Source organism: Microcaecilia unicolor, chromosome 9 (assembly GCF_901765095.1).
Source record: "Microcaecilia unicolor chromosome 9, aMicUni1.1, whole genome shotgun sequence".
Classification (NCBI taxonomy): domain Eukaryota; kingdom Metazoa; phylum Chordata; class Amphibia; order Gymnophiona; family Siphonopidae; genus Microcaecilia; species Microcaecilia unicolor.
In genome coordinates, this window is record NC_044039.1 from 207,282,964 (window position 1) to 207,296,440 (window position 13,477).

At 38.2% G+C, this 13,477-nt stretch overlaps 1 protein-coding gene across 1 annotated transcript in view; it reads left to right on the forward strand.

Annotated features, from left to right (window-relative positions):
• Positions 1–255: 255 nt before the first annotated feature.
• Positions 256–13,477, forward strand: part of TRIP11 (thyroid hormone receptor interactor 11) — a 154,676-nt gene continuing 141,454 nt past the window's right edge. Inside the window, exons 1-3 of the mRNA XM_030213827.1 lie at positions 256–787; positions 11,690–11,766; positions 11,973–12,083. Coding sequence (XP_030069687.1) covers positions 649–787; positions 11,690–11,766; positions 11,973–12,083 — 327 coding nt within the window. The 5' untranslated portion in view covers positions 256–648. The remainder of the gene's footprint in view (positions 788–11,689; positions 11,767–11,972; positions 12,084–13,477) is intronic.

The following is a 13,477-nucleotide window of genomic DNA, read 5'->3' on the forward strand; positions in this document are numbered from 1 at the left end:
CCACATTTTCCCATCTCTTTGCAGGCTCATCATGAGTAATGGACATATATCAGAAAATGTGTTACAACAGGATTTTGATAATGATAAACATGGTATTAGTATAACAAACAATTGTATATTCACATTGGTTGTTTGTTTTTTTTTTGTGGGAAAGCGCGGGGTACAAATGTAATTAATAATAATAATAATCTCCAGGCTGGAGACGTGGCTGGACCTTCAGCCGGACATCACTCTCTGTTAACGCCCCTCCTTCTTCTTCCGGGTCTGCGCGCGCACAGTCCGCCACCAGCCCAGGATGCTTTTCGGCCGGTTACACGTCGGCGCTTCGGGTGCTATTGACACCGAGTTCTGTCATGGCGGTCGATGAACGGTCCGAGGGAAGGACTAGCGTGAGGGAGCAGGTTCAGTGCCTCCGTCGTTGTGTGTGAAGAGAAGCGCTGTCCGGAGAAGGGAGAGGGAGCTCGAGGCCGGCGGGGGGGGGCAAAGAAGGGGGTTATGAGAGTGTCGAGGAGACGGTGCTGAAGTCTTTCCAAGTGAGGAGCCCCGGCCGCCTGTGACACTGTCCGGAGAAAAGCGGCGGGCCAGGGGCGGCCTAAGCGCTGGCTATCGGGGCCTTTCCTCTGCTTCTGCGTATTTGTCTTCCCCGGGATGGCTTCGTGGTTCGGTGGGATCGGCTCCGGCCTTGGCCAGTCCCTGGGGCAGGTGGGGGGCAGCCTGTCATCCCTGACCGGACAGATCTCCAACTTTACCAAAGACATGCTGCTGGAGGGCTCGCAGGAGGTGGGAGGTGAGGGCTCTTTCCTGTCCATGTACTGGTGTTTTGCATATGTCTCAGGCCAGATGTTGACATGTGTAGTTCGATCAGTTGTAGTAGGTTGGTTGTAAAATACATTGACAGATGTCAACATCTTTGCTGGGTTTTTGTTATGTTTTGTCGCCTTTTTTGGCTATATATTCCATGCGATTATACTTTTGTTCAGTAAAAAGGTGGCAGTCTTTTAATACAAACATTCCCAATTTTCAGAGCTTATTCTGTCGATACTGTATTTTTTTTTCTGAGTGACACCTGTCCAGCAATATAAGACAATAGTGCTTTAGTTTACTTTTTTTTTTTTATGATGGCAATAGCCTGGTAAGAGAAGAGCAAACATCAGTTATTTATTTTATCAGCAACTAAATAAAAGTATATTGTAAACAAATTATATTCCTGTGCTGAAGTGTTCAGGAAACAATCATTTTGCATTCGCAAATTGGGTGCATTTAGAGCACAATACAAAAAGTGGCGAATCTCGCACAGCCTTAAGGAATATGAGACAGGCTGCTAAGTTATTCTGTTCCAAGATTGAAGGTCAGTCCTGGATTTCAGGCAGCCTTATCCTGATGCAGTATGGATTTCAATGGGTGGGATCAAGGACTACAAATACTATACCCCCTGGTCAGACCATCACAAAGCAACTCTATCCCTATTATGGCGGAAAGAAGATCAGCTTATTAAACAAGACCCAATAACAATCGCCACTAGAGGACGGATCGACAAGGAAAGGTTTTGGCAACAAATATATAACAACAATTGGTCTACACAACCTAACTCAAATCACTTCCTCACTGAATGGGACAGCAGATGCAAAACTATACAAGATGAAATAGCCCCCTTACGTACAAAAACCCTACACAGACGCAACCTCACACCATGGTTCAATGACATACTAAAAACCCTAAAATCACAAACCAGGAAACTAGAAAAGGCATGGAACAAAACTAGAGATACACACACCTACAATGCATGGAAACAGTCACACAGGAAATACAAAAATGCCATCAAACAAGCAAAAAGATCCTGCTACACACAAACAATTCTAATCAGCGGTACAGACATAAAAAAACAATACCAACTCATAAAGAATCTTATTAATACCAACCCAGTCACATCATCCTCCACAAACTGCCCATCGGCTAACCAGCTGGCAAATTACTTCAATGACAAAATCACCAATCTTTGCAGCACAATTCCACAAGACTGTACTAACGTTGATTCCTTTCTCGACGAATTGGACCCCTATGGAGATGAAATGCCAGCCGACCGTGCATGGGCAAACTTCACCCTCCTTACCACGAAAGAAGTCTCTGTGGCACTCACCAAACTTTCCAAATCTCACTGCCATCTCGACCCATGCCCCAACTACTTAATGAAAAATGCCCCAGAACGCTTTATCATAGATCTCACCTCCCACCTAAACCTTCTGCTACAGCAAGGTTCATTCCCCACTGAACATGGTAAGATACTGCTTACACCAATACCAAAAATCCTAAGAAACCAGCGAACGATGTCACCAATTATCGCCCCATTGCCTCCATTCCTCTACTAATTAAATTGATGGAAAACAGGGTGACCTCTCAAATCAATGACTACATACAAAAATTCTCCATAAATTAGTGGTACTAAGCAGGTAACAAAAGATAAACATAAACAAGGATAATAAAAATAGCAAATTTAATCCAAATCAAAAAAATGTTTTAAAAAGATAAGTTTTCAGATTTTTATGGAAACTGTAATATGAAAGGGAAGCACGTACATATAGTGGTAAAGAAAGCCAGGTATGGACCTGCTGATAGTAAAATGAACCTTCCAATATTTTTCTTAAATCTCACCCCAGAGAACGATGGGTAGAACAGAAGGTAGGGATCTCTGTTTAGAAATTCGATTATTGGTAGGGAAGAAAAACAGACCAATAAGATACTTTGGACTGGTACCTTCGAAAATCTGAAAGACCATCCAAGCTAGTTTAAAGAGAATATGGGCTTGAGCTGGGAGCCAGTGAAGAATTATCAACGAGGGGGTTAAGCTATCAAATATTTTCAGATGAAAAATGAGCAGTGCAGCCGTACTTTGTAGTAAGTGAAGCTTAGTGTATAATTTACATTGTTTCCATTGGAATTTGTTGCTTCAGATTCTAAGATCTGTTCACAAAGCTTTTCTGTGTACCCTTTGTCTGCATTGATCCATTTGGTAAGGACTTGAATCAGGGCCTTCATTTGCACTATACCTGTCCTGTAGCATACCCTTCATAGGCAATGCTTCTAATTGTGCTTTTATATCATGGGGGTGCGCTCTTGCATGTCAGGCAAGATGGTGGTGTAACGTTTGAGCTCTCTGCATGTGGGCAACTCTAGGAGATATATATCTGCAGCTGGCAAGGCTCCCAGCAGCTATTGTACAACCCAGTTACTTATGGTTTATATCTAGTCCTGTTTTTATCCCAGATGAGCATACTGTAGGCATGATTCTGTGCAGTGTAACCAGAAGTTACATAGACCATCTGTCTCCTCCCAAGGCTCAGGATAGGCTCAATGCAACCATTATCTTGGAGGAGAAACATGTGTCTATCAAAGGAGAAACATGTGTCTGTCAAAGGTTTTCAATTCTGTAAAGCCTCTGGGCCTGTTTGAATTTTATTAACAGTTCCAGCAGATCTTAAACCTCCAATTATTTGAAATTTTCTAGTTCAGAAGGTAGCCCAAGTACATGGCATCTTTTGTGGAAGCTACGATCATGGTACCAGAGAAACCCACAAAAGGTTGATGATTATAGACTATTATCTCTAATCAATATAGATGCCAAGATTTGTGCAAAAATGTTGGCTTCTAGATAAGATCTTGCCTTGTCTGATAAATCCAGACCAGACTGTGTTTTTGTTTTTTTTGTTTCAGAGGTAGACTAATTACTGCTAAAGTTTTTTTATCTTATGTCCTTTTTGCAGCATGAGCTAAACAAAAACCTTACCTTGTCGTTAGCACTAGATGCCGAAAAGACCTTCAAAAGGCTGGATTGGACCTATCTGTTTCAGTTAACGCAGTGGTATCAGCTGGGGGAGACCACCTCATGAATGGTTAAATTATTACATACAGCCCCTAGCACACAGATCACAGCCAATTTGGCTTTTTTGGCACCCTTTCAACTTTTTTTGTGGCACTTTGACAGGGCTACCCCCTATCCCTGCTTCTTTGTTTTAGCTCTGGGGCCATTGCTATGCTTCATTCACCAAACTTTGGTGACTGCCAGTGCAAGTTTTCAGCATATGTGGATGACATATTTCTATATGTTTCGCAGCCTCAAGTATCGATCCCTGCATTTCTAGAGGTCCTAAATCAGTTTTCAGTGATTTTGGTGTATAAATTAAATTGTGGGAAAACAGATCTGATGCCTTTACATAATTTTTGTTCCTCTGTGATAGCGGAATGGTGGCACTTGCAATGGTCGCCCTAGGGTATTAGGTATTTGGTTATATTGTTTCATAAAGATCATGATTACATATAATATAACAGTGCTTCCCAAGTTGGTCCTGAAGTACCCTTTTGCCAAAAACAAACAGAAAGAGGCTGAGATCTGCCATTAGATAACGTACAAATAAACAAAGCAGATCAATAATAATAAGAGAAGTTGGTTATTGAACAATTAATTACCTGACGTGGCCACATTTTGCTCAGGCTTTTTCAGGGGAAAAACTAAAACAAAGAATTTAGACATAAAAATCTCTTAATAAACATAAATAATTTTTGCAATACAATACATAAAATATATCAAACATAAAATCAGAGTACAAAATACATAAAAAGGACAGGTATGTTCAGTGTGAATACGTATGCATAAGGACTGATTAAATATTTCTTATCAGTTACATGCATTAGTGATCATGTAGCTGTTCCATTCATTTTATTAGGATATTGTAACCACAAGACTATATACAATGACATAGCATACAACTGTGTCTTAGTGCACAGTGCTGGAGGATGATCTGAAGAGACACCTGCCTTAGGGCCCTGTTTACTAAAATGTGCTATAGGTGTTCTAGCGTTTTTAGCACACGCTAATGTTAGAGACACCCATAGGAATATATGGATGTCTCCAACTTCCGCTAAAAATGCTTGCATACCTTAGTAAACAGGTCCCTGAAAGGTAGTAGTAGTAATTATATTGTAAACACCTGAAAGTTCAAAGGAATCTATAAGAGAGCTTGGTCATATCTCTGTAGGACTACAGCAAAGTATTTGAAGGGCTTTTATTTATTTATTTATTTTTATTTATTTATTGCATTTGCATCCCACATTTTCCCACCTCTTTGCATGCTCAATGTGGCTTACATTACATCATGAATAGTGGAAATACATAAGAAAATAGACAATTAGTATTGCATAAGGATCTTGGGTTACATGATAATGATAAAGCATGATAGTAGAAAACAAGCAATTATCGTAAGGCAATTCTGGATATATGTGTAGGAAAAAGAAAACCAGAGTTACTCATTTACAGCACTTCTCTTCACAGGGTCAGCATGTCTCAAATAGTGTAGTTCTGGTATACCCACTGCTATTGGCTGCTTATATGTGATTGTTATAGTTCAAATGTCATATCTCAGAAAATTTATCTCAAAACTACAAATATTATAAAATTGTGCTAACCTTCTAAAAGTGATAGTATAACTTGACTAAAAACTAAAACCTGACTTTTCAAAATGTTAATAATTACTCAAAAAGTGCCCCACTAAAAATCAGAGCACATAAACATCAAAAATACACACTCCATTTGGTGAATGAGTGTCTGACCACGTAAAATAATACCCAGTATGAATGTAACCTTGAGCTACTACTGATAAAAGATGTGAGCAAAATCCAAATAAATAAATAAATGAAAATGCTAAAAAAAAACCTCTTTAAAACGTTGCTGGAATGTTTCTAAAATTTTTAAAAAATGCTAAAAATCGCTAACATATCAGTGCGTTCCAGCAGCCATCTTGTTTTGCTTTTCAGTGACGATATTGACATCTTCTGAGTATGCTCCAACTTTAAAACAAAAAATATATGTACAGCAAAGCATGTTCAAACTCTTACGACAAATAAAAATTATCACAATAAAAAAAACATGAAATCTTAATATATAATGTCCTAAACTGATACTTAAAATATCTAAACTACTTACAGGAGTATGCATACTTAAAAATACATTTGCTTCAATAATTAATTATACTACATAATAAAAGCTTTTAAGATGTCTTTATAGAAAATGTCATGTAAATCATAAAAATACAGAAGTCTTTTTCTTGGTTTAAACCTTTTAGGTTTCACAGTGTCATACCTAAAAATAAATCTTTGTTCAGTCTTCATTAATGCTCTATCCACATCTCCTCCTCTCAATGTGGATAGATCTTTAACAGTACTACAAAGTGCAGTTCTTCAAATTTATGTTCTTCACACATGTTCAACCAGTGGTTTATCCTGTTATCCCTTCTTTATTTCACTCTTAGGTTCTATAATGTGTTTATTAAATGCCTTCTTGGGTCTTATATATATATATATATATATATATATATATATATATATATATATTTGCATGGACAGATGACTGCATATATCACATGTGTTGTCTTACTATTTGAATATTGTCTCAACTCATACCTGTCCCCTGAATAAGGATGTTAAAAAAAAGCTTTTACATGGCATACAGAGCATTGCAAACATGGGTAATGACCCCAAACCCTGTGTGGTCCTTTTACTAAGCCGCGTAGGTGCATACGCGCATCCTATATGTGTCAATTTGGAGTTACTGACCGGCTACCGCGTGGCCCGGCCGGTAATTTCATTTTTTACATGTGTCTGCTATGCACACCGAAAACCGGGTAGTAATCGTCATTCTACGCGCATAGATGATTACCGCACGGTTACCACATGAGACTTTACTGCTAAGTCAATGGATGGCGGTAAGTTCTCAGACCCAAAATGGATGCTCGCCAGTTTTTATTTTGCTGCATGTCCATTTTCAGGAAAAATTTTTAAAAAGACCTTTTTTACAGGTGTGCTGAAAAATGGATCTTCATGCGCCCAAAACACTCGCCTACACTAGCGAAGCCCATTTTTCAGTGCACCTTAGTAAAAGGACCCCTATCTCTTTTATGTGATACTGGAAGTGCAACTAACATTTCTTTGTCTGCAAAATGGGCAATATTTTGAATTATCGACCAATATTTCCTGAATATTTTAATGATGTCATAATAAAGTGTACATACAACCTTATTAGTATCTCTTTTCAACTGTGTCTTCAAAAGGGATTCTTTCTGTTGTTATGCAGCTCCAATCATGCCATCTTTCACACATCTAATGGGATAATCTCTATCCATAAGTACATAAGTAATGCCATACTGGGAAAAGACCAAGGGTCCATCGAGCCCAGCATCTTGTCCACGACAGCGGCCAATCCAGGCCAAGGGCACCTGGCGAGCTTCCCAAACATACAAACATTCTATACAAGTTATTCCTGGGATTTTGGATTTTTCCAAGTCCGTTTAGTAGCGGTTTAGTCATAATCTTTGATTCTTCATATCACATTTATCAGAACAAATTCTTTTCACTCTTAAAAACTTGCTGTATGGCAAGTTACATTTAAGATCCTGAATGTGGCAGCTATCATAATGTAACAACTTAATAGTATCAATGGCTTTACGATATAGTGTGGTTGCAAATGTACCACCTTTATACTGCCACAACACAATATTTCTCTTAAAAGGGTATCCTTTAGCCAATTTATATATGGCACATTTTTAGAGAGAATTTGTAAAGATGGGTTATAGTTGCACCCATTGCAGTGCTTTTTATTTACTTAAAAAATGTCCCTCAAAAACAAAATAATTCTCCTTCAGTGCTATGGCAGCCAATTCAACAATGTATTCATTAGGAATCCTCTTATGTGTAGTCCTACCACCTAATACTTCCCTGATAACATTGTGTACAGGGGCTCTACATTCAAAGTCACCAGAATAATTTTATCACCTAAATCTAATTGCTGCAATATATTAATAGTATGTGTGGAGTGTCGCACATAGAAAGAAATAAGTGGGATCAGCAGTCCCACAAAAACAGGGGTCACCCTGGTCGATTTTTTTTTTTTTTTTTTTAATAGAGATGTTCGGCCACATCAGGTAATTCAATATATCCACTTCTCTTTTTATTATTGACCTGCTTTATTTGTATGTACCCTCTTACCAGTCATGTTTTCAGGATATCCACAATGAATATGCATGAGATTGATTTTTCATTATAATGCAAATTGATCTCAGGCATATTCAGTGGATATCCTGAAAACCTGACTGGCAAGGGGGTACTCCAGGACCGACTTAGGAAACACTGCAATACAAAAAGGGTGGTAAACGATGGTTAACCTAATGAATGCTTAGACGCTGCTCTGTCACTTGGTGGGTTTGGCTTGAGACTATTAAAATGGAGGAGAGGTATTGCACAAAACCTTTTCAGTCTGGGACAGACAGTGATCACTGTTGTCATCCTGTGCTATATTGTGCATATAATATTGTATGATTATATACTGGGTTTTGAGTAAACTTGATGCATTTTCCTCTCTGCCTGCTGGCCAAACTCGGTCTCAGGTTATTTGGTGGCACGAGATGTTTCAAATTGGTCACTTACCATTTTACTGGCCCGAGTGGGCTACATTAGGAATATCAAATGTAGAAGATATTGTCTGTGGCAGCTCCCTTAAATCTTTTCAGGCACTGCAACAGGAGTTTGACACATCTAATACCCAGGTTTTTAAATGGCTTAATCTCAAGCATTGTGTGCAAGGTGATACTACCAAGGATAGTGGCTACTTTGACAGTGGCAACCACTCTGGTGAGCAGCATCTTACTGCTGCTCAACTCTGTTTTCTTTTTATTATGGAAACACTGGCAACTTGGCACTCAGAACTGCAACAAGAACTTGCAGATAGCCAATGGCTCTTACTATGGATCAGATCATTGAGGGTGTGCACTGAGGCTAACATCCTGAAATTTAATTTTGTGATTTTTTACTAAGCTTTATGGACTCCTGTGAAGCTTTTAAGGGCCAAGCTGATTCCCACTCTGACTTGTTGGTCCTGTTAGATGGAGATGGGTTCTTTGCAACATATGCTTTCCTCCTGTCGTTATGTTCAGTCCTACTGATAGGGCATTTGGTGGGAAATGCAAGAGTTATTACCAGTACCCCAGTACCTGACTTTTATAGATCAGAAGTTATTTGACATTTTAGTTAAAGGTAGCTTTGTATGTCATTGTGTCTAATTGGAAACATTTTGCATCAGTCAGTGGCTTTTACGGATGGAATATGATATTTTTGGATTGATAAATGCTGGTATGGAAAACAGTTGAGACCTCTCTGGCTACAAATTGAGTGTTGTATCTTGTTTTTTGTTACAGATTTTTTTTTTCATATGTGATACTTGCCTTTTGTGGAAAATAAGAGTAAAATAGACTTTTGATCTAGTTCATATTGTACTTCATTAAGTGCTGTCATCTTAAATTTTTTACAGTACATTTGTATTGGCTGTGAATTTTTTTTTTCTTTAAAGAGTTTAGAGAGAGCTATTTTATTGAGAAATCAGCATGGATGCTATGACAATCAATCTATACATCAGTATTGCAAAACTGATATAATTAGCATATTCTAAGACTGGAACAAATGTATTCAATATTGCAGGACCCTTCCCTCTTTAGTGGCACTGAGCTGCTGCTATCATGAATGCAGTCAAATCTAAACATAACTTAAATCTCAATTAAGCAATAGACTTAACGTGAATCCAAACTGGTTAATGGAAAGTTCTTCCACTTCTGAAATGAGGCATCTCCTTTTTCTCAAGAACAGTTGAACTATAAAGTCCTCCACTGGGTTGTATTGGGTGGGCCATTTGATCACTTCTTAATCAATAGAAATGCCTTCCTAAAAAAAAAAAAAAATTTCTTCTCCCCTGAATGCTGGCACAGCTGAGAAATCTTAAAATAACACCCAAAACAGATAGATAGAACAGGGGGAGGGAAATATCTAAGAGCCCTGCAAGGTATTGGGTCAGTAAGGTTCATAATTTCTGACTTGCTGGACACAACAAAAAGGCCCTAGCGCCCTGTGCACCACGGGACACACATCTGTATTAGCAAATGAGGCTTGAAATTCCTACTTTGGAGAAATGTACATCCTTATAACAAATTTAAGTTGCGTTCCTGTGATAAAATATTAGCCAGTAACGTTGTAATTGTTTTTTGATTTACAGCTTTGAATAAGACTAAATCTAGGTCATGGTTTTTATGTGTTGGATTTTTTAAACCACCTTTATGAAGAGATTCACCAATATACAGTTTTGCTAACAGCATAACAAAATAAATAATAAAATGACCAAATACAAGTATAAAACAATGAGGTAAACTTGGAGATGGCAGATTGAATTCTAATAACAGGACTAATATGATACATGATTTATCTTTTTAAAGTGGCAAAATGACACACAGTGGAATACCTTGCAAGGACTTTCTGATAACATGCTACTCTAGGCACCTCATACTCCAAAAAGAATAAACATTGGTTCAAATCCTTGATTACGTCTAGCCATAGTTTTCGTTGATTTTAAGCTCACTTTTTATGATTCAGAACATCTGAGATATGCCATAGTTCCCTGGAGCTCCACCTGGACACTACTGTCTGCATTCCTAGTGGTAAATCTATTCTCCGAGGACAAGCAGGTTGAATCATTATCATAAGTGGGTCGATGATCTGCGTCGGCCCGGGAATCGGCATTTTCCATGGCAAAATAAAGAAGTCTTTGCTAGAGCCTTCTGGTGCATGTGCCGCGTAGAGTACCCTCCCGCCTGTCGCATGACCGCGCTCCTCAGTTCTTTTTCCGTGTGAGGAACGGCAGTTTGGTTTTTGGTTGGGGTTTTTTCTGACCAATGATAGAAGCTGTGAACTGTGGTGTGGTCTGAATGCTATGATATTTTATTACAGAGACATTCTATTGATACCAAAGTCATCTGAGGTCTTTTCCCCACACCATTCTGTTGTGGTATTAAATTGTAGCGAGTTGGCTTCTCACTCTTCAATTTTGATTTTTGGGCATTTTTTGAGTGACTTTTCCTTTTCTGTATTTTGTTACTTTCATAACTATTATGCAAATCTATCTTATGCATATTCATTGTGGGTATTTTGAAAACCTGACTGGCTAGGTGTGTCAAGAGAACTGGGTTGAGAACCCCTGAGATATATATATCTATATATAATGTCCCTTTATGTAACCAACAATGAGGATTGTTTTAAGCAGAATTTGACTACTATATGGAAGATGGATGCAAATATTTGAATTTAAAGAATCATGATCATGGTCCTGAATCCTGAGTAGGGTTGTTAGATTATAGTCTAAGAATAAGAACCATTGTTGGCTAACTGACACTTTGCTTAGTTTTTTTGTTCCTGTAAACAATTGTTTTGCCAGATCCATTTCTTATTGTGTTAAATGATTGCTGTTTTTCCCTTTGAGTGCTTTAGCCATATTCTAACTATTTTTACATTATTAGGGGATTGGTTCTTTAAAGCTTTCTTTTTCTCTTCCTTTTTCTCTCCACTCGTAGATGTGGCAGTGTTCAAGACACTATCCAAAGGTTCTCCAAGTCCTGGAGAAACCCTCTCCATCTTTCTTCTTTAGTCACTTGATCCCGTCATCTTCCCTCCCTTTCATGTTTTTTAAATCACAAACCCTTTTAATCAAACAAGAATATAACCCTCTCCCCCATTTTTAAAGTAATCCCCTGTTCATTGTATCGTAAACCTTGGTAAATTTATTTAACCACTCGGACTGAGCTTCTTCTCTCCTCCTTTGTTATATCAGATGCTGCTACAGAACTGCAAGTATCTAGCTCCAGACTGAGAGAAGTGGAGGGCATTTTTGCTGCACAGAAGTTAGAGGTAAACGTACCGTACAAAGTTGCTTAAAAGTGACTATTGAAATAGTCAAATATGTTTCGTGGAAGCTGTGCAGCTTTAAGAAGTGGCAGAATGACAGTATGGAACATCTGTTGCTCTCTATGTATAGAGATCCATTACTAATCAATTTTTGTATTTTCTAGAGAGAGGAAAAAATCAGTTAACACAAAATTATTTGTTTTCCTCAGTATGAAAGATTGAAAAAGTTGTATACAGATGTAGAAGAAAAACTTGAAGCCTCCGAACTCCAGATAAATCAGCAGTCTGCAGAGTACAGGAATCAACTACAACAAAAAGAGGTATTCGGGGAACGTGGAATCTCATTTAGCAACAATTTTACTATATTAGCTATTTAACGTGTGGGGTGGCGAGAGATGAAAAGGGAGGCTGGATGAAGAGAACTGGATTTAGGACAATGGGTTCCTAGTCAGGCATATTTTAAATGTACAGAGAAATATAGACAGACAGGTATCTGGATTGTAAAGACCTATGTAAATCAGGGAAAAAAATAAAACTAAGCATGAACACTCAGGCCCTAAATGTTATCTGTAGAGATCATGTGTAACTGTAAATTCTCAGCAGCGTGGGACTTTAATTCATGGGTCTCTTTTCCAAATTGGAAGTCTGGTTTCAAAACAGTGCCTTCAACCCTTAGAGGTAGCCTTGCCACTTTGCCTTTAGGGGAGAAACCTTTTCAGTATGAATGATTAAAAGTAGTGTAAAACTGTCAAACTTATACAGATCTGGCAACATGAGCAGTGTGACGGCAGCTTTAAAACTGCCTCATTATGCCCCTTTGTGCCCCCATCTGCTGAGATGATTAAAAAAGATGTGTTGACCACAAATCAAAAAATATATTTATTATCAAGTGTAACATTACAAACGGCAATAAAAAAAATAATTACTTGGGATTTTAATAAGATATGTAGCGTATATGGCCATCTCTGGGAAAACTAAGTCACCAGAAACTGAAAATGAGGTTTTAATTAATTTTGTTAGATCAAACAATTTGTAATACAACAGACCAAACTCCATCCTTTTATGTGAAAAAAATAAAATAAAAAAGTTGCAGAAGTTCAAACATGTAACTTCTGTTTATTGGACCCATGACATGACAGATTGTCCATTCTTAGCATTTTAGTTCTGCTACTTTAGTCACCTTTTCCCCCAGGCTTTAATATCATTAATATTAATTACTGCAGGGCACATGCTGTTAGAATAGGACCCCCCAAAATAGGCTCCATTGTGAAACTGAAGTGTCTAATAAGATCTTTCTTGGTAGGCAAGTTGGATGAGTTTGATGCAAATTCTGTCAGCCTGGATTGTAGGGATTTTTAAAATTCAAAGAAGCTGAGTACAGCTGTCTCTCTTTTGGGAGACTTATCAAAGAAATATGAGAGAATATGCTCTTTTGTTTATAGTAGATTGAATTTTGTTTTCTCCGAGGACAAGCAGGCTATAATAGTCTCACAGCTGGGTGACATCAGTGTGGATGCTGACTAGCAAGATCAAGAACTTTCTAGTAGCACCCCACTGTGCTTACGCTGGTACCTTCCCATTTGATGCGTGAGTACGTGTCCTTCAATCTTTGTTTTTCTGCTGAGCAGAGAGGACGTGTCTTTATGTTCTCCTTTTCTTCAGTTTCCCTTTAATTTCTTTTAGTTTTGTCCCTTAAAGTTGCTGAACTGTTTTG